Genomic DNA, 19,282 nt, shown 5'->3' with positions numbered 1-19,282 from the left:
GGAAAGCTCCTCCTAAACAACGCGCACCGCAAACATGGTGAATGTCCCCGTGCAAGAGGCGCAGCCCCATGGCGAAGCTTTCCCACCGTGCCCGGGGGGCTTGGAAAAGCCTGTTCAATCTGTCTCTTGGAGGGAATTTCAGTCTGAGAGCAAAACCCGCGCCTGTCGCAGGAAATAATGATCTCGGGGGTTTTTTTTCCTGGTGCACCCGGCCGAGACCAACCCGTGCATTTCACTCAGGAGCATGGAGCCAGCTCCCAGCTCAGCCCCTCGGCCCGCTCAGCGCGCAGGGGCCAGTGCTGGTTTTGTCCCTCATTTTATCGGCGTTTTTAAAGCAAGTGCCCGGCTGTCGTGCCCCGTGCGCAGCGTCCAGGCGCTGATGCAGGCTCGGAGCATTCAAAATGTCCGTGTGCGGTGCTGCCGGCGAGAGCCTCGTCCTTCCCTTCCCAGGGGAGTAACGCTCTGGCTTGAGGGCTGTCCGACCCGGGCGAGGGGCTGGGGACAGGCCGGGGGGGCCAGGAACTACTGGAGGAAAATGAAAGGTGGGACGGTGGAGGAGGCCATCGGTCACCGCGCCCTGGGAGAGGCGGGCGGGACAGGGATCCCCGGTGAACCGCGAAGGCTGACCCAGCTCTGAGGCGCTGGGGGAATTTCTGGGCTGATACTTAGTGTTTAAAAAAGATTTTAAATCTTCCTTATTGTGTTCTTACAAAATTTGCTGCATTTATGTCCATTCTAGTGTTTTGTCACTATTTTAGTGTTTGTCACACATTTTAGTGTTTGTCATGTCAATTTTAGATTTTTTTTTCAGTGTCAGTTTAAGATTTCAAATCTTTATTTTTTTATTGTGTCCTTAAAAAACTTGCTGTGTTTGATTATGTCCATTTTAAGGTTTTTAATGTCAATTTTAGATTTTTTTTTTTTGGTGTCAATTTAAGGCTTTGAATCTTTATTTTTTTATTGCGACCTTACAAACTTTGCTGTGTTGGCTTATGTCCATTTTAGGTTTCTTAACGTCCATTTTAGATTGTTTTGGGTGTCAATTTAAGATTTTAAATCTTTTTTTTTATTGCATCCTTACAAAATTTGCTGCGTTTGCTTATGTCCACTTTAGGGTTTTTAACAACAATTTTTAGATTTTTTTTTTTCGGTGTCAATTTAAGGTTTTAAATATTTTTTTTATTGCATCCTTACAAAATTTGCTGCGTTTGCTTATGTCCACTTTAGGGCTTTTAACACCAATTTTTAGATATTTTTTTTTTTTCCGGTGTCAATTTAAGGTTTTGAATCTTTTTTTTTTTTTTAAGGACCCGCAGCTTCCTTAGAGCCCAGCTGTGCAACCCTGGGCTGCCCGAGCGCTTTTTTTCCCCTGTAGCGCGCTGCTGGCAAAGCAAACCTTCATAACATCCCCCCGCCCAACGCGAGGGGTGCCCGGCTTCCAAAAATACTCGATATTGGGTTTAAAAATACTCGATATTGGTGGTTTTTTTGTCTGGATCGCGGGGTGCTTCACCCTCTCCCTTCTGGGTCCTGTGGTAACGGTCGCGCACAGGGACTGTGAGGGACGGCGCAGCCTGAGGGACTCCCGGGACGGCCCCGCCGGCTCCGCCGCCGCCCCCCGGTACCGCCCCCGCTGCAGCGGAGGCGGTACCGGGGGGCGGCGGCGGGGCCGGCGGGGCGGTGGAGGCTGAGGGGCGGCGGCGGGGCCGTCTGAGGGAATGCAGGCGGCCGCCAAAATGGCCGCCGCCGCTGCTGCTGCCGCCGCCGGCCGGGCGGCGCGTTATCGTGAGTCTGTGGGCGCCGACCGCAGCCGGCGGGAACGGGGCCGGGGCCGGGGCCGGGACCGGGGTGTGCGCTGAGGGCCGGGGGCTGCGGGGCCGGGAGGGCGGCGGGACCGCCGGCCCCGCGTTATACAACGCCCGGGAGGTGCCTTTGCGTAACGCTGCCGGCTCAGCCGGGGCCTCCGGTGCCCGCGCCGAGACCCGCTGGAGCCGCCTCTGCCCCGGGGGTCGCGGGGACCGCGCTGAGGGGACGCGGCTCCATGCGCGGGGCGGGCGGGAAGCGCGGGGCGGGCGGGGGATGGCGCGTTCCTCGGGCTGAGCTGAGGGCTGTGAGGCTCGGGAGCTTTCCCTCGGAGAGAGTTTGTCATTCGCTGCTGCTGCCGGGCTCGCTTTTTTATTATTTGAGGGGTTGTTGCGCTTGGGGTTTTTTTTGTTTCTTTTCCCCCTCAGGATTTTAATTTTCAGTGAGGCACTTCCCTTTTTAGAACGCGTGTAAAAACCATCCTTGTTTAACAGTTCACAGGTTGGGGTTTTTTTTTTAGTTTTTTTTCTCGTTTTCGTGTTTGTTTTCCCCTCAGGATTATAATTTTCAAGGAGGCACTTCCCTCTTTAGGATGTGTGTAAAAACCGTCCTTGTTTAACAATTCACAGGTTGCGTTTTTAAAACAAGGGCAGGTTCAGAATAAAGAGTTGCGAGTCAGATTCAGAGCTACCCTGACGCGCTGCCTGCACAGCCGTACGTGTTTTAGGTTTTACGCTCGGTGTGCTCCTCCGGCGGCAACTCTTTTCCTTACCTCTTGTAAGTACAACACGTTCCCCCGTCCCTGCCGTAGCGGTGGAGTAACTTCACCTCATACCCGCCCAGAGACACCGGTGCTTGTCCCGGGACCAGTGGAAGCGTGGGTACACCCCGGGGACCTGTTTGGTCAGATAGGATAATGCCGTTTCTAAAACTTTTATTAAAAGAACACTTTGACCAGCGTTCCATCAAGCTGGGGTCGTGGTCGCCGCACACCCTGTGCGTTCTGCGCCGTGTGCTTTACGGTGCAGAGAGAAACGTGCCCAAACCTGGCCTGAAGTTCCGCAGAATCAGAATGGTTGGGCTGGAAGGGACCTTAAAGATCATCTAGTTCCAACCCCCACAGTAAAACAAATGCTTCCTGGTATCTATTTACAGCCACTGAAACATCTCTGTTCTATATAATTCACATACAGTGTCAGTGCTTCAAAAAGTAATAACCCGAGAACTGGAGGGAGAACGTAAACATTTGAAAAGAGCCCGTCAGGCATCAGCGATGCTTGAATTGAAGTTCTTCAGCTTTCAGCCTTTTCTGTCTCTGCAGACACAGGCATCCGCAAGGCATCAGCGATGCTTGAATTGAAGTTCTTCAGCTTTCAGCCTTTTCTGTCTCTGCAGACACAGGCATCCGCAGCTACACGCTCGTAATCCCGAGTAAGAAGCTGCATTTTCAAGATGCTTTTCGCTGTCGTTGATCTCGGCAGGTTTTGAGGGCATTCAGCATCTGTTCAGGATGTTGTTAGGGACCTGTGAACCGTAAGATGCTCTTCTCAGCGGGAGGATGGGCGGCTGAGGAGGTCTGGGCTGTCGGGGCTCAGTTGCAGCTGAACTCCTGCAGTCTGCTGAGGGAAGTGTTGCACCAAACGATTGCTGGAGAGCCGGGGACGTGGGATTTAACAATTTTTTTCAGCTTGGGCAATTCACACTATTGTTGCACTGAAAAATACCGTGTAACGACTATGAACTCCTGAGGAAAACAAAAGTGTGCTTTTGACAAAGCAGACTGTAACCAGCATGTGGGAAGTAAAGTGTCCTGGCTTTTGGCTGATGCTGAATCCAGGAATAATAGAAGTCGCTGGGCTGGGTAGGGAGAAAGAAGGCTGCCCACCTCCCGGGGAAATGGATTCTGAAATTGCTGCTCAGTGCACCCGCTGCAGGATCAAGCTAAGGAGCTGTGTGCTTATGGCTGACCTACGTTGCTGAAGTTTGCTGGGGGCCCTAAATTAATGACTGTCTAACCTACGTTGTGGAGGTGGTGCAGAAATACTTGGCTTGTCTAGAGGTAGCCCAGGTGTGACTGTACCGTGAGGGGCCACATAGCTTCACACACTTAACCCTCGCCGTGTCAGCCCTGCGTTGTTTCCCTTGTGTTGTCACCCGTTACTTTGGATTTACAATCAGAGCTTAAAGATTAGTGAGGCTTTCGTCTGGGTTTAGGTAACTTCCTGGTATCTGAAAAGCTCTTAGTGTACAGAGTGTTTAAAGAAAGGCAAAAGCTTGCAATTTCCTGACTTTCTTTGATTCCAGGACCTGGAGCTTAAGGGAGAAAATGCCAAGCAGCACGCCACTGCCAAGTGTGTTTGTATAGCTGCTGAGGGATTAGTGCCTGCCTGGTGAAGAGGCCCCTCAGCCCGGTGCGAGGTTATCAACATGCTGTTATCTTTCTTCCAGCTGTAAAAAGCAGCAGTCAGCTGAGGGTCCCGGTCCGATGGAGGGGTCAGGCAACTGCAGCCGCAGTGACAGAGAGCACGAAGCCTCAAATTCAGCCAGAAGCACGGTAAGTTTGGGGCGAGGTGCGGGTGGGTGTGCCCTGCTCGCCTTGCCCTCTGTCTCTCTCTGATACCGTGTGCGGCCTTCCTGGCAGAGCAGAGCTCGATACGTAGTAAAACACAGCAGGGACGGGGCTTGATCTAGCTTTTTTGTGCTTGTGTGATTGCTTTTATCTGGCTGGCTGCATTCACCCAGCCTCTTGTCGCAGTTCTGTGGGGCAGAGGAGGCTGCCTTGTGCTCTGCAGAACGCGCTGGCCCGTGGTGAGGCCTGAGGCAGTGCGGAAGCAATAGCAGAACAGACAGTAGGATGGTGTTGTTATTACTGGAGGCTCTGGTTCCTGCTTCCTGGGTTTTATTCAGCAACCTCCTGGCAGACACTCCAGGAGGAGGGGAATGGGAACTGAGGCCCCGACCCATCGGGGCAGGCCTAGGCTCCTCTCAGTGCCCCTCTGTAAGGCTCTGGCTTTAACAAGAGGAGGGCAAAGCTCCTTGTGCAGCCTCGGCTCTGCCTCCTCAGGAGGTGAGAGATCCTGATTGCTGGGCTCCCTTGGGCAGGGGAAACGTTTCAGTGGGGAAATCCACCTCCTGGGTGAGAGTTGTGATCAGCAGCTGTTTCTGTAAAAGCTGATACCGCCGTCTGCTCCGCTCTGCTGTGCTGGGAGGGACGCTGTCCTTAGGACAGCATGCCGGACCCGCGCCTGCGTGGAAAACCGCTTGTGGAAACAAAACCCAAAACCAACAACCCAAACTAAACCAACCCTGCACTTATTTTATGTGTAGAATGGCTCATTGCTACTCTCACTGCTTCAGGAGGAGCTGTGTCTCCAACGTAATGAAGAGAAGTCCTGTGTGGGCAGCTCGTCCGTTTTCTGCAGAAGCTGCTGCTTGGTTTGGTTGGAATCTGCAGCTGGCATTCAGCTGAGATAGTCCTTAGGCCCTGTTTTATAATCTCCCTTACAGCCTTCAGCTGCAAGATAATTTTCTCAGTATATTTGCAGTTAAACTCTGTGTTGCAAAGTGATTACTTTTTTTATAAAAAGTAAAGATCATGTAAATACTTGTCCTCTGGTTATTCATGCTTGTAGTTCACATTTTTACATAAGCAGGATGAACTTCCAAATAGGATGCTGCTTTTGCAGAAGACATATGCAGAAGGATAATGTTTTGTAATAATAATAAAGAAAAAAAAGCAGTAGGTCAGTAGGATTTGAAATATCTTTTGCTTCCGTAGGAAACCTAAAACAGGAATCTTGATGTTAAACATGGGAGGTCCAGAACGGCTGGATGATGTGCACGATTTCTTGCTTCGTCTCTTCCTGGACAGAGATCTAATGACGCTTCCAGCTCAAAAGTGAGAAATACCATGAACTTCTGTGTTACAGTTAGTGTTGGGTGTTGCTGTCTTAGCTGTAGGCTCGGACATTTAACTTTGGCGTATATTTCTTAAGACTGTTTCATCTTGGGACCAGTCGGTGCAAGAAATGGTGTTATAATTTTCTGGAAATAGGCGTGCCCAGATTGTTCTCTTTTAATTGCAAATTGTGGTTTCCTGTTATCTAGTAAGCCTTGGGAAGGGTGGTGGAGTATAGCATTAAACAAGCCGTGCAGGACTGGTTTGCTGTAATCCGGAGAGATTGCCATGGAAGAACCCACTGCAGCGGAGGGATTTGGGGAGAGGGGTGGTGATCTGGGTGGTGATATTAATACGTGTACCTTTGGAATGCTCTAGTAAACTAGCACCATTCATTGCCAAACGCCGCACGCCGAAAATCCAGGAGCAGTACAGCAGGATTGGAGGCGGATCGCCCATCAAGAAGTGGACGGCGGTGCAGGGAGAAGGCATGGTGAAACTGCTGGACAGCATGTCTCCGCGCACCGGTACTGACCTTGTTAAAAGTTTCTTTTGCTTCCTGTGTTGGAATTAGACACTTGTACAGTAGCTTTTGCTTCTCCATTTTGATTGTGAGTGTGACCAGTGTTTTCAGTCCTGCTAGGAAACCATGAAAAAGATATTGCAGAAGTTCTTATTCGTTAAAAACTCAGCATATGCAAAAGCGTGGGGTTCCCACACACGCCAGTACATTTTTGTGCTGTGGTCTGCACGGTGGAATGGCTTTGATCTTGGAGAGTACTGTCAGTGCTCCTTCAGCCTGCAGTAACGCAGTGTAGCGCCAACAGCCAAACGTCTGCCCGCCTTCTGAGGCCGGATCCAGCGTGTGCTGTGGCCCAGCTGCCCTCCCTGCCCGTGCCCACGGTAACTGGCTTAAAAGCTGCCCTGGGTGAGCCCACCCTTAGGTGCTTTGGCCGTGTTTCATCTTGCGCAGCTTGGGCCATCAGGAGTTGGGCATCTGGCCTGTGCGGGTGGTCTCTGCTCCCTCTTTCACCGAGGGAGAGTTGGGCTTGGAGAGACGGTGATTCAGTTCATCTTAAGGTCACTGTCAAAGGGTGGGCCCGGCCTCTAAAGGTGCACTTGTCTCTCTCCTTTGATTCAGGGAAGAAATCTAGATGACTGTGATAGGCAAAGTGTGTCTTCTCAGATGGCTGAAGCGCAGGGACAGGAGTCTCCGCCGGTGTGTAACGGCGAGGCGTCACGCCTTGTCCTGTCAGCCCTGCTTGAGCTTGAAGAAGTCTGCACTGAAGACGAGTGGTTGAGCCTTAGCTGATGAGAAAGGGGAGTGTATTTCACGTGAACAAATAAGGCAGGCAGGGGAGAAGGGTGTTGAGAGTGGCGTTCTCACTAGCATAAGAGTTGGAGATTTGTGACCAGCGGCAGTATACTCTCATGTAATTTTCTGCGATGAAGAGGCAGAGCGGGAGGATGATGCTGCTGCTGGGCTGCGTGTGTGCCCACAGGCAGGGTACAGAGCACCTGTCTGCAGGCTTTCCTGGCCCTGCTCTGCACGCTGGTGCTATTGACTTTCACAGGGGGTGGGCTGTCCCGCTGAAAACCCACGGCCAGCTTCCCGTGGCTGCCACACGCCTGCAGCAGCCGGCGGTGGGGGCTCGGGACCGCAGCGTTCCCTGCTCCCACTGCTCCCCGCAGCGCCCTTCCCAGTCAGGGCCAGCTCAGCCGGGACGTTCTGCAGGGACTGTCTGATGTAGAACGGCTCCGAGGCCAGAACTGAACGCTCTAAAGCCTTTTCTGCGTGCCTTTGTTATGCCAGCCTGAGCCTAAAGAATAGGTATGTGTACAGGAGGGTGTGGGAGCCTGACCTCCAAAGCCGTGGGTGTCTTTCATTCCTCTGAAATGTCCCTCTGCAGTTACTGCTTGGATAGACCCAGAGCTTTTGAAACTCGGAGTCTGTCACTATTAATAATGGATAAAAGAACACATACCTATTAGGCCTGATTTCAGGGCTGAAGAGGAGGTCGGTTGGAAGAAGAGACAAGGTTTCGTAGATGAACAGAGCTGGGCTTGGCCTAGTGATAGCGGTGAGCCGCGCCCGAGGGCATGAGCGGGAGATAAGGCCTAACAGTTTGGCTTGGGTGGGAGTAGATGCTGTCCTTGCCAGTTCTTGCTTGGTGATAAGAAAACTTGAAAGGTGCCTGCAGCCTCCCTCCCCGCTCCCCAGATAACTGAATCTCTCTGGACCTTGCTCCCTGCCAGCAGGGAGCTGTGACCTGCGCGGCTCACCCTCTGCCAGGCTCCCCCCGCAGCACTGGTGTGATGGGAAGGGGTGTGGGCACCTCCCTGAGCGTCCTGTCACCGAGGGCTTCCGCTGCCCCATCTGACCGTGTGGCTGCAGCGGGCTCGGTGTGCAAACACAGAGCTGAGCCCTTTCCCTAACGCTGATTTCTGGGGATTCAGCCACCTTCAGTCTCTCTGCTGAGAGACCAAATGGATACGTGGGTCGGTTTTTGCCCAGGTTAAGTGCGTTCATGGTGGAATTTGCACCAGTTTAGCTAAACTGCTCTCGAATTGGTTGTTAGTTGGATTTGACTTCAGGCTGTGTTGTTGCTCAGTTGGCACCTGCGGTGAACCTGTTTTTCTCTGCTGGTTGCTGACGGTGGTGGGTCATTTCCTTACAGTACCTTGTGCACTACAGTTTCTTGCTGTGTGACATTAAAACCATGGCACTGTTAAACGTGAGTGGCAGCACTAGGAATTAAACTTCCACATTCACACAGCAGCTCGGGGGTGTCTGTGTCCTGCCTCTTACGGGACAGACGGAAGAAGACAGCGAATCACCACTGCTTTGATAAAAGCCAGGAGAAACAGTACCGTGATGGCTGCTCTGTCTGAAATGACCTGTCTGGGGGTCACCTTTGTTCTGATAAAGGCATTTCTCTGCATTATGCTTTTTGTTCTTGAAGCAGCAGACTGCCTTTGTGAGTAGAGGGAATTAACGAGATCACTAAGCTGCCCGCTGAATTCCTCACCGGTGTGTTAGCTACACATAATACTTCTCATCCTGCCACTCCAACAGAAACACTAAACGTTTTTAATAGAAGAACTGCTGGAGTAAGAGAAGCCAAAGAGGAGAGCTCTTCATTCTCTTCAGCTCAGCAGCTTTGCAGTGCGTGGTGCAGCCAGCCGCCTTCTCCCTTCAGTTTCCATGACCTTTGCTGATGTGGTGCTGGCGTGTCAGGGAATCCCCCTCCAGGTCTGACAAAATGTGTTATTTGATTCCTAGCTGTTCTGTAGTTCTTTGTGGCACCTGCTTCAGGCTTGTGTAGAAAAGGGCGAGAGGTAGAAGGCTGGTAAATGGCTCTGGAAGGTGAAAAGTAATGCTCTTGGAAGGCTAGAACTACATTTATTTCATTTGTTCAGCATGTAACATGTCACTGATACCTTCATTTGGGTGACATACGATCCTTTTTTCCACCGATGCTACTCTCTAGCTTAATTCCAGCTGCGGTCCCTGCAAGTATAGTCAAAGCCTGAAGCTGAACCTGCACCGGGCTGCGGCATCTGGGGCAGAAGTGTTTTTAGCAGCAGCAGCCCCTGAAGGGTCAGGCTGGCAACAGGTTCTGAAGATAAAGCTTGGAAAGTTTATCTGCTTTTCTCAGTGCGCCACTCCCGCTTGCTTTTGTTTGGTGGCCGCTTTCCGTGAAGTCGTGCCCGCTGCTGTGCAGCTCTTACACCTGATAAGTCCTTTAGAGGCCTCCTTTTCTACCTAGCCGTAGCTGCAGTTTTAAAAATGGAATGTGCTAACCACTGAGTTGAGTGCTAACCGTTTCCTAAGCGTTTCCAGGAACCCTGCAGCCGTACCCAGTACTGTGTTGCTTCAGGATAGCTTGAAAGAGTTGGAAGTGCTTCCAGACTGAGCTGCGTGTTTGGGAATGTCGTGTGCTGGCGGGGAGCACTTCGGGAGCGCTGGGCCCTGCTGATGAGTAACTTGCAGGTTGTGGTGACAGGACTGGAAACACATGGCAAAGAAGAAATGCTTTGTGTACTCATTTAACCTTGATCTGGACTTTTGGGGCACAGAGTTCGTAGTTGCCATGTCTTTGCCGTTGGTGAAGAGCCCGTGTTCGTATCAATAACCACCTCTGAAATTCCCTCCTGTATGAATTAATCTACTGATTTACTGACTTCTACTATACATCTGACATGTTATGCTTTGGCAGTGGGACTAATATAAAGTAGTAAATAAACAGCCTCACCCGTATCATCTGGGAACAATTTAATTTTAAAATGAAGCTTTGTTGTTACAGGCAGCTGTCTGAAAATGAACAAGAGTTCTTCCTTCTGAATGAGTGGGGTTGGGTATGCTCAGTAGTCTGTAAGAATAAATCACACAAACATGATGATAGGAAAATCCATTTCTGTTGTTGGGGTTTTTTTAGTGCTGGCATCAAATAGGCTAATGTCTTGCAGCGGTAATTATATTTTAAGAAGGCACATCTTGCTTTTTTTTATTGTTTTTGATTATAATGGTTCTTAGTATTTCTTACGAGCTGTAGTTTAGCTGAGATTCCCTTGACAGCAGAATGAAAGCTCACAAGATGGGGGGGCCACGTTGTTTCTTTCGATACGCAGCTTTTTGTGGAAGGAGATGTCACTCAGTTTCCAGTGGTTCTGACTCCAGCTGTAACAACAAAATGAACGTGTATACAGACACGAGAATCTCTCCTTCGCTGCCCGTGATCCAGGACAAAATGTAGTACCGAGGGAGTATGGCAAGAAGTTTCCAGGCTGGCCATGCTTTTTCCCAGTATGTCTTTCCCCAGGTTAAACTCCTCCTGTCTTTGCTCTGGTTCGTCAGAGTTTTGTTTTTAATGCCATTTTAAAATGTTAATGAGGTCACTGGCTCCGGGGGCTGCTGAAGTTGGGTCATTATTTGCTGCTGCTCCCAGCTGGGAGCTCTCTTGCCTCCTGCAGAGAACTGGGGCTGACTAAACCTGTTTTCTGAATCCTGCATGAATGTGTGGAGCGGAGACCAAGCACAGGACATCTGCTTCCTTCAGAAACCTGTTAAATGTTATTTCAGAGCTAGTGACCCGGAAACCCTGAAAAAGAAACTTTGCTTTTGTTCTCTTAAGAACCTCTGTCCTCTACTGAAAAAACCCAAAATAAAACAGCAAGCCTCCCCTTCCTCCCTCCCCCTAACCAAACCATACTCCCCAAACCTCAAAGCCGATGCCCAAAAGATTAGAGGCGGAAAATGGAAGAACCTAATTCTTGGAGAGAATAACGTTGCCTCCAAAATAAAGTGTTTAAAGATGTGAAGATTTCTATGAAAACCTCCCCAGAAACTGGAATGAAAGAACATGTGTCCCGTGTTCAGTATCACTGGTCTCCTGCCCCAGACAGCAGTCCCGGCCTGTGGGGGTTTATGTGCAAGCGGAGCAGCCTCCCCAGCGAGGGGGAAAGCAGCTTCTCTTGCCAGGATCCTGACCCCAGGATGTCCTGAACCATAGATGATGGTTCCACCTTGGCTTGTTTTTAGCTTTATTTTATAATGTGGTTAATGGCAAGGAGGTGGGAAGAAGTGAACTAGAATTACATCTGCATCAGTGATGAAGGGAAAGAGAGCGTGTGAGGGAAGTGCACAGGAGCCAGGTGTTTGCTGAAGCAGGACTTGGAGCAAATGCTGGGTGCCTGGAAATCCTGCTGGAACGCCCCTGCGGTGCTGGGCCTGAGGGCCTGACCCTGCAAAGGCACACGAATCCTTCCTGTGCTGAAGGCACCCTGTTTTGGTGACTTCTCTGTTGGCACCTGGAGCATGAAAGGGATAAAATTACCTGATTTTCTTCAGATGCCTTATGGGCAGCTGATGTCTGTGAGGTGCAGGGCTGTTTCCAGTTGGAAGCTGATCCCTGTAGAGCAGAATATCTCAGTGCTGGCACACAGAATTGCAGCCCAATTATGTTTGAAAGTTATGTAAATAAAATTTTCCTGGAATGTGCAAACTGCTTAAGCGAGATGTTTCCTTTTGTATGGCAGAATGAAGAAAGCCTTGTCTTTCTGAAGGTTTTGCATTTTAATTACATTGGTGTGTGTAAAACCTCTGATTTCAGTGAGCAAATTGAGCTGTGCTGCTAGGAAGCCCGTAGCATGTCTGTGGCTGGGCTCTGTGTTAGGGTGTAGCAGTGTTCATTGAGCATCTCACAGTGACACGTTTTTACCAACACGTCCTTTAAATCAGAACTTGCCCAGTAAAACATCAGAGCCCTGTACAGTCTGGAAACCACGCCTCTGCTAATCAAAGCGGAAGCAGAAGAGTGATGCTTCCTGCAGGAGCAAACAGTAGTCTAAATAATTTTTAAATTCTAATAACAGCAAAGTGAGTTACTGGAAAAATACTTGGCCAAAGAAAGGTGTGTTTATATGACAGTGGTTTAGAAAAGTACCTGGAACATTATCAACAAGTTTACTTTAACAGTTTCAGTCTGTCTGGTTCTGTACTTTGTACTTATTAATGATATGTTATTGAGAGTTCTTGGTTTTTTTCCTGCAATTTCTTTTCGTGTGCTTTGGCTGGCAGCACCTCACAAATACTACATTGGCTTCCGGTACGTCCATCCCCTGACAGAAGAAGCGATTGAGGAGATGGAGAAGGATGGCATCGAGAGGGCCATCGCCTTCACGCAGTACCCGCAGTACAGTTGCTCTACCACAGGTGAGCATCGGGCAGAGGGGAGCGCGGGGCTGCGGGTGGGTGCGAGCTGTCCCCTCTTCCCCAGAGCACCCCTTCCCGCGGGCCTCGTTGCCAGCTCGGCGTCTGCAGGATTCACTGTCATTCTGAATTTTAAGTAGAAGCTTTTGAACTGAGGATAGCTTTATGTTACCACTGTTATTGTGAGAGAACATAAACTGAAGGAACACGACTGAGTAGGCTTTCTTCATGGAAGCTACAACAATAATTGTTCTTCAGTTAATGGCTTAGCAAATTGTTCTTGGCTTGTACGTTGTATGAACTTTGATATAATTGGTACGTTGTACGAACTGTGATATAATTGGCATGTTGTATGAACTTTGATATAATTGGTACGTTGTATGCACTGTGATATAATTATTCCCGTTTGAGGCGCTCTGATCTGATTTACGATGGCATTTTAAATATGTAGCATTTAAAAATATTATAATACCTTGCTAAAGAACTGTTTTAATCTGACAGGTTGCTAATGCCTTGCCTGAATTTATGTTTTGTATTTCAGGAAGCAGTTTAAATGCCATTTATCGCTACTATAATAAGAAAGGGGAGAAGCCAAAGATGAAGTGGAGTATAATTGACCGATGGCCCACACATCCCCTTCTTATTCAGGTAGGGATGAGCCTGTGCCGTTGGCAGTCAGAATGAGAGCTGTGGGCTGAGCAGGTCTGGTAGGTCACCAGAGTGGCCTTCCTTGGGGTTTTGTTGGGTTGGTTGATGTAGGAGAAACTTGGTATCTTTGCATTGCCAACTGACTTGAAAACAACAAAGAACTACATAAATACAGATGTTTATTGAGTTTCCTTTTTAGAAATATTTGCTACCAGTCAAAAGACAGTGTAATGTTAAGCAATAGGAACATTCTGAGGAAACACTTCTCTTAGATTAAATCTTAGCTTCTAACAAAGCTTACAAGATACTTAGCTATAGAAGGTACTAAAAGAAGATTAACTTATTTGCTGATTTAGGCTGTGTTGATAGATATTTATTTAAAAAAATTTAAAAAAAATACTTGAGAAGAATAACAAGAATGCTTCAGTTTGAGGGTACATTTTAGTTACGGTAATGAAATGTGTCTTGTCTACTAGGTATGAAATTACAGGGGAGTGATGTTTAGTTCATGCCAGATGTTTTAGCATAACACTGGGTGAAAGTGACCATTGCACACATCTTGTTTCAAAAGCGTAGTCCTGTTATTGTCGCAGTGTTGGCTGGAAAGATCCTCTAGAGGTCATTAGTCCACATTCCTGCTCAGGGCAGGTCTGTGCCCGATGCGCACACAGATCAGTGGTTTGTCCGGTTCTTGTCCAGCAGCAAAGAGGTCATTCTAGGCACGGCACTGGCTGCAGCAGCAGCAATTAAGGGAAACCTTGCTCCTTTCTTTTCAGAAAATGTCTTTGTTGGGGAGCTTCTCCTCTAGTTTGAGTTTTGCAGTTTTTGTGGTGTGCTGAATAGATGATAAAATGACTGCTGGAAGGCAGGGTGGAACTGCCTGCAGTGTGTGACCTTCCCCTGATGCCGTGACACTGCTATTCTGCACTCCCTGTGCCTTCAGTATGTGCTCTCCTTGCCTTCAGTGAAACACCTCAGCCGGATTTAGGAACCTTTCATACCTTCAGGGAACCCGCAAAATGGTTTCCATTAGACAGAGTACATATATAACGCTTTTTTAAAAAACTGATTCTGTTCTTTCCATTTGTTACCGGCATCTTAAAGCCACTGGGGTGATGAAAAGTTCGCGGGGAGCTTTGGTGTGTTGGGCCTGGGCACTATGATAGCGTATACTCAACAGTATGTAGCACGTGCTGCCTCTCACTATTGCCCCACGTGTACCGAAAGGGGAATTTCGAAGTTTTTAAGGCAACCTGGAGCATTGAAGCTGCCTGTCTCAGGTTATCTGAGAGCACGTGATGCCTCTCAGTGTTTCTGATTCAGGTCTTTGCTTTTTTTTTTCTGAACAGTGCTTCACTGATCACATACAGAAGGAACTGAACCTATTCCCACCCGACAAAAGGAAAGATGTCGTCATCCTCTTCTCGGCTCACTCGCTGCCCATGTCTGTGAGTTCCGTTGGGTGGTTTCTGGCCTTGCTAGGCCAAGGTCACGCTGGCTGGGCTGAGCGGGAGGGGACACAGCTCGCACCCCCCCCCGCCCCGGGTAAGGCCATGGTTGTGGAAGTGCCAGGGAAACACGAGGGTGAGTGGGAGCCTGAGGCGGAGCTGAAGGCGTGGCGCCTGAGCTCTGGTTACTCTCAGATCTACGCTGCTGCCACCGTTGTAGGTGGGGCGCTGGGTTAGGCCAGGCTCAGTAGAGCTGCTTTCATGGCCTCACGAACTTGCCAGCTCAAACCTGGATGGTAATGGGGGGGAAAATTTGGTATTTTCTCACCTCTAGAAAGCAGTAATAATGCTTTCCCTGAAGGAATGACGGTAAAATCTGTGCAAGGTTGCAATAAATGAGTTAATCCTCAGTCAGCAACCAGCAGCTGCAGTGAAATGGCTCTCAGATAATTTTTCAGAAATGCAGCGCTGTTACCGAAGATAACCGTATCTACATGTGATGATAAAAGAATTTATCTTTTCTCATGGGGAGGAGGACGAGGAGATGTTCTGGTGAAGCAGCTTCATAGTGGGTTTTGCTGGGCCAGAATGCAGTTTTTCTTCCCTGTTTTGGATGAGCCAGGCACTTGATACAGCCCCATCACATGCAGCGTGCTCGCCTTCCCCAGTCTTTAGGTGGTCTTTGCCCAAACATGTTTGCTGGTAGAAAAACGTCTGGTGTTTCTGTGTTGAAGGTCGTGAACCGTGGTGATCCATATCCTCAGGAAGTGGGAGCTACTGTCCAGAGAGTCATGGAGAAGCTGAACTACTCCAACCCTTACCGGCTGGTGTGGCAGTCCAAGGTACGTGTGCCACACTAAAACTCCTCAGGTGATGGTGTTTATGATCTTCCAAGCTTAAGAAGATCATAACCTCAGTGCCTTTTTCCCATTTCAGCAAGTATTTCTGCTAGAACAGAATCCCCCATCTTTTACTCAAATTCGGTCTTTCCAGATACTCTTTATCCGCAGTTTCTTGCCTTTTTTTGTGTATCGCACCTTTTTAAAGTAGATTTTTGATGTGTCTGATAGAAAACCTATGATCTCATAACATCTACTTTGGCATTTATCTTTCTCTGTTTGGAGGAGTTATTGAGCACTGACTGGATTTTTGCTTTTTGAGGATCTGTGAGCCGTTTTCCCAAAGTCATCACTGTGATACAGACATTCGTAATGACGATAATCCAGACAGTCTTCATTATTCTTGAGGAAGACTGCTTGTGTTACTTTGTACTTATGTTCCTCACTATTTGCAGTAGTAATAATAAGTTTTACCAGAATTATGTGGTACAAGTAACCCTACGTTTTAGGGGCATTACACCTTTTATACTGTTGTTGTCTTGTTCTTAAAGCTGCATATTATGGTACATCAGCACCGAATACTTCATGGATAGGAGAGAGGTAAGGATAGTTTGCTACAGCTTGGTAACTTATTTAAAGGGCAGGTAAACCCTGTGCAGTGGTGGTCAGGGTTTTACTGAACTGGCAACAGTAGACCTTTATTTAAACTTTCACTGATTTTAGTGAGAGTCTCATTTAGGCCAGCCCAGGTTCTGTTTCTTTGGAATTTAAATAGCGGAACAGTATGTCTTCATAAAAAATTTAATGGAGAAAGTGAGAGGTACTATCAAGAGCAGGGAAATACAAATAACTGGCTCCATCTTAAACATAATCTGGTCTGTGCTGTCCTACTTAAGACAACGTGGGTGTTCTTTGTAAGAATGATTTAATGAGGGGGTTTTTCTTTTTTACTTCCCTCCCCCTTTTCTTCCAGGTTGGACCAATGCCTTGGCTAGGTCCGCAGACAGATGAGACCATTAAAGGACTGTGCCAGAGAGGGAAGAAGAACATGTTGTTGGTCCCAATAGCGTTTACAAGTGACCACATTGAAACGCTTTATGAACTGGACATTGAGTATGCCCAAGTTTTAGCGAATGAGGTAAATGTTTTATAGCTTTTATAACTGTTTGGGTAGTGGTGCTCCAAAATGACTTTTTCTGTTTTGAAATTTGCTTTGTAGTTGCTTTTTGCAATATGATTTGGGGCAAATTTAATTTTTCTGTAAAGTGAAAATTAATCTGAACTGGCTTAACTCAAATGAATTTTTAGCAACACAAAACAGGTGGGAATTTGTCTCTCTAGATTTAACTACTGTCCTTACTGAAAAAGAATCATTGATTTTTTGGCAACAAAGTGAAATTTTGCATTATATTTATTTTTGCTGTATTGAAAAACATGGTATTGCATTTAATTAATTTTGGGGGAACTTCTGAATGAAGTAGAAAATATTTTGAAGGCTGGCTGGTGAAGGGTCTGGCAGATTTAACTTCTCCTTATTTTTGATTCAGTGTGGAGTTGAAAATATCAGAAGAGCAGAGTCTCTTAATGGAAACCCGCTGTTCTCCAAGGTATCTTCTTTGTTGCAGTAGTTGTAAATATTTGCACTTGTGTGTCTCCTCCTAGATTGTGTATGCCTTCTTGTAGTTTTCAAGTATTTTGAGTTTAAGAGCGAAAATGGAACGCCCTTAGTCTGTATACCACAACGAGTTTTCTTTTACCACAGTTTGTGGTTTGGGGTTTTTTTTTAAAAAAAAAAAAAAAAAAGTTCAGAAGTTTGGTTTGACAAAAAAGAAAAACGGTTTTGCATTCATTTATAGTAATCTTTTAATGAAATATTTCTCTGAAGAGATTATGCCCGTGCAGTTTTAAAGTGGGATTTTCCCCTGAAGTAGAGGAGGGTGGTGCTCCGAAAGCGTAGCCTGGTGGATGCACGGTTTGGCGATCTCACTAGTCAGTGTTCCACACGTTAAAGCCTTTATTTTATGCAGATGGGTTTGCTCACTTCTGATTTTTAATTAACTGTCTTTCAGGCTCTGGCTGACTTGGTCTGTTCACATATCCAGTCAAATGAAATCTGCTCTAGGCAGTTAACCCTCTGCTGCCCGCTCTGCGTGAATCCCGTCTGCAGGGAGACCAAAGCCTTCTTCACCAGCCAGCCGCCGCTCTGAGCGCGGAGGGGGTGGCGGGGAGCCCCCCCGGGCCCCGCAGCAGCGCTGCCCTGGAGAGGCCCTGTGACTTCTCCGCTGCCGGACCAGACTCTCCTCCGTTACACGCAGTCTCGGTGATGTTAACCTCACGTAACAGTGAGGAGCACTTGACTTCTTTGTTTTATTTTTCTTTTGTTTTTTTTTCCTTTGGGAAGAGTTCGTAGAAAGTAGGGAAATAAGGGCGTTTATCCTGTGACATGTGAAAAGATCTCATTTCATCCGATTCTGATTGGACTTAGCGTGAGCCCATGAGTATGCACTGAGAAACTTACAAAACTTTTCTACAGATTAGCTTCTATTTCCTATGCAGGGATTTATTTGTATGCAGTTTTCCCATGAGTGCATTAATTTCAGCTTTCCAGGTCATAGTCATTTGTTTTGTTTATGCTTAAGGTACAGTATAACCAGTACAGTCGCCGATTGTCTCTTTGGAGAGTGATTTTTCAGTTGGGTTTGACGATCAAGTGATTTCTAATGCTTTTTAAAGTCTATATTTTTTTAGAACATAAGGATAAGGCTTTGTTTTTGTTTTTTTCTCCTGCCAGAAACTTCTGGTGCACGCTTAGCTGGGATAGTAGAAGGCACAAGATTTGTTTACATTTTCTAGAAAAAACACTCTCGTTATCTGCAGGAAAGCCTCCGCATTTGAAGAGCATAAAATGAAAGGAATAAGCCTGCTGGGTGAAGCTGAAGAACGTGCTCAGTTGAAACAAACTATGTATGTTTCCAATCTAGCAGCTATTAGCAGCATGTGTGGAAACATGTTGGCTTACCTTTTAAGCAAAATGGCTTTTCAAAATTATTATTAAAAAGGGCTTTCTCTGGTTAAGTAAATTTAGGAAGTCAGGCTTGCTCTCCAGAAAGTTTATAGATCTGCTCTGTGCTTTCTACTGTGCCACAGTGCTGTGGTTTTTGTGGGATACCTACAGAGTTCCATAGGTATAATTGATCTAGCTTAATTCATGTTGTTGTTTAAAACTGAGATGATAAGTCAGGAGTAATTTACCGTGCAGGTGCCTGAGAGCAGGCAGCCCTGCAGGCTGGCAGCTGTGTGCTTACGCACGCCTTTCTCCAGAGCTGAATTTTGCCTGCTAGATTTCTGGCACTGCTCCTGGGCCGGGAGTGTGCGCCCATCACCCAGCTAAACTTCTTGCTTGTTTTGGCAGGCGTCTGGGTGCATGAAGGCTGCTGAATCCACTCCTGGGTAGTGGTGGTAGTTTTGAAGAGTGAAAAACCTTTTCAGGGCAGTATTTCCTCACTGTCAGCACCGGGACCTGTGTCTCGGTGAGGCTCGGGATGGGCGGGGGCTTTTCCAAAAGGCTGGTGGCCACACAGCACGCCGGAGCTCGGCGCTTGAAGTCGTTCAGGGCAGGAGTACCCCAGCACCTCAGTTGTGGTCCTGGCGCCCGGGGACCTCTCCTCCTGGGGGGGAACAGAGGGGCAGCGAAGCTGTGACAGCGTTCTGTGGGACTGAGCCATACACATGTTAGTCTGGCTGTCAGCTTCGTGGGGATAAATGTTTACTTTATGTAGTTAGCACTGAAATGCCGGTACTTTGGCAATGCAAGTTTCCTGTAAATCAACGATTCAGCTAATTGTGTTGTGTGAGAAGCAGATGCCATGCTGCTCGGACTGTTTTATTTGCTTACATAACTACGAGGCATGAACAGCTTGAACCTCTGATCTTT

General features: G+C 47.8%; 1 protein-coding gene across 2 annotated transcripts; it reads left to right on the top strand.

Moving 5' to 3' along the window:
- Positions 1–1,675: 1,675 nt before the first annotated feature.
- FECH (ferrochelatase) lies at positions 1,676–17,962 on the top strand. Of its 2 annotated transcripts, none has more exons than XM_074812908.1 (11): positions 1,676–1,785; positions 4,252–4,357; positions 5,582–5,701; positions 6,080–6,228; positions 12,282–12,416; positions 12,955–13,061; positions 14,411–14,509; positions 15,244–15,351; positions 16,322–16,486; positions 16,896–16,955; positions 17,418–17,962. In XM_074812908.1, the coding sequence occupies exons 1-11, from the start codon at positions 1,719–1,721 to the stop codon at positions 17,553–17,555; spliced, it is 1,254 nt and encodes a 417-aa protein (XP_074669009.1). In that variant the 5' UTR covers positions 1,676–1,718; the 3' UTR covers positions 17,556–17,962. The 2 variants fall into 2 exon arrangements, with proteins under 2 accessions (XP_074669009.1, XP_074669010.1); XM_074812909.1 differs by lacking the exon at positions 1,676–1,785 and adding an exon at positions 2,478–2,580.
- The last annotated feature ends 1,320 nt before the right edge of the window (positions 17,963–19,282 follow it).

The sequence above is a fragment of the Strix aluco genome, chromosome Z (genome assembly GCF_031877795.1).
Source record: "Strix aluco isolate bStrAlu1 chromosome Z, bStrAlu1.hap1, whole genome shotgun sequence".
NCBI lineage: Eukaryota > Metazoa > Chordata > Aves > Strigiformes > Strigidae > Strix > Strix aluco.
Note: the sequence above shows the minus strand (reverse complement) of the source record. Positions and strands in the feature narration are given on the sequence as shown.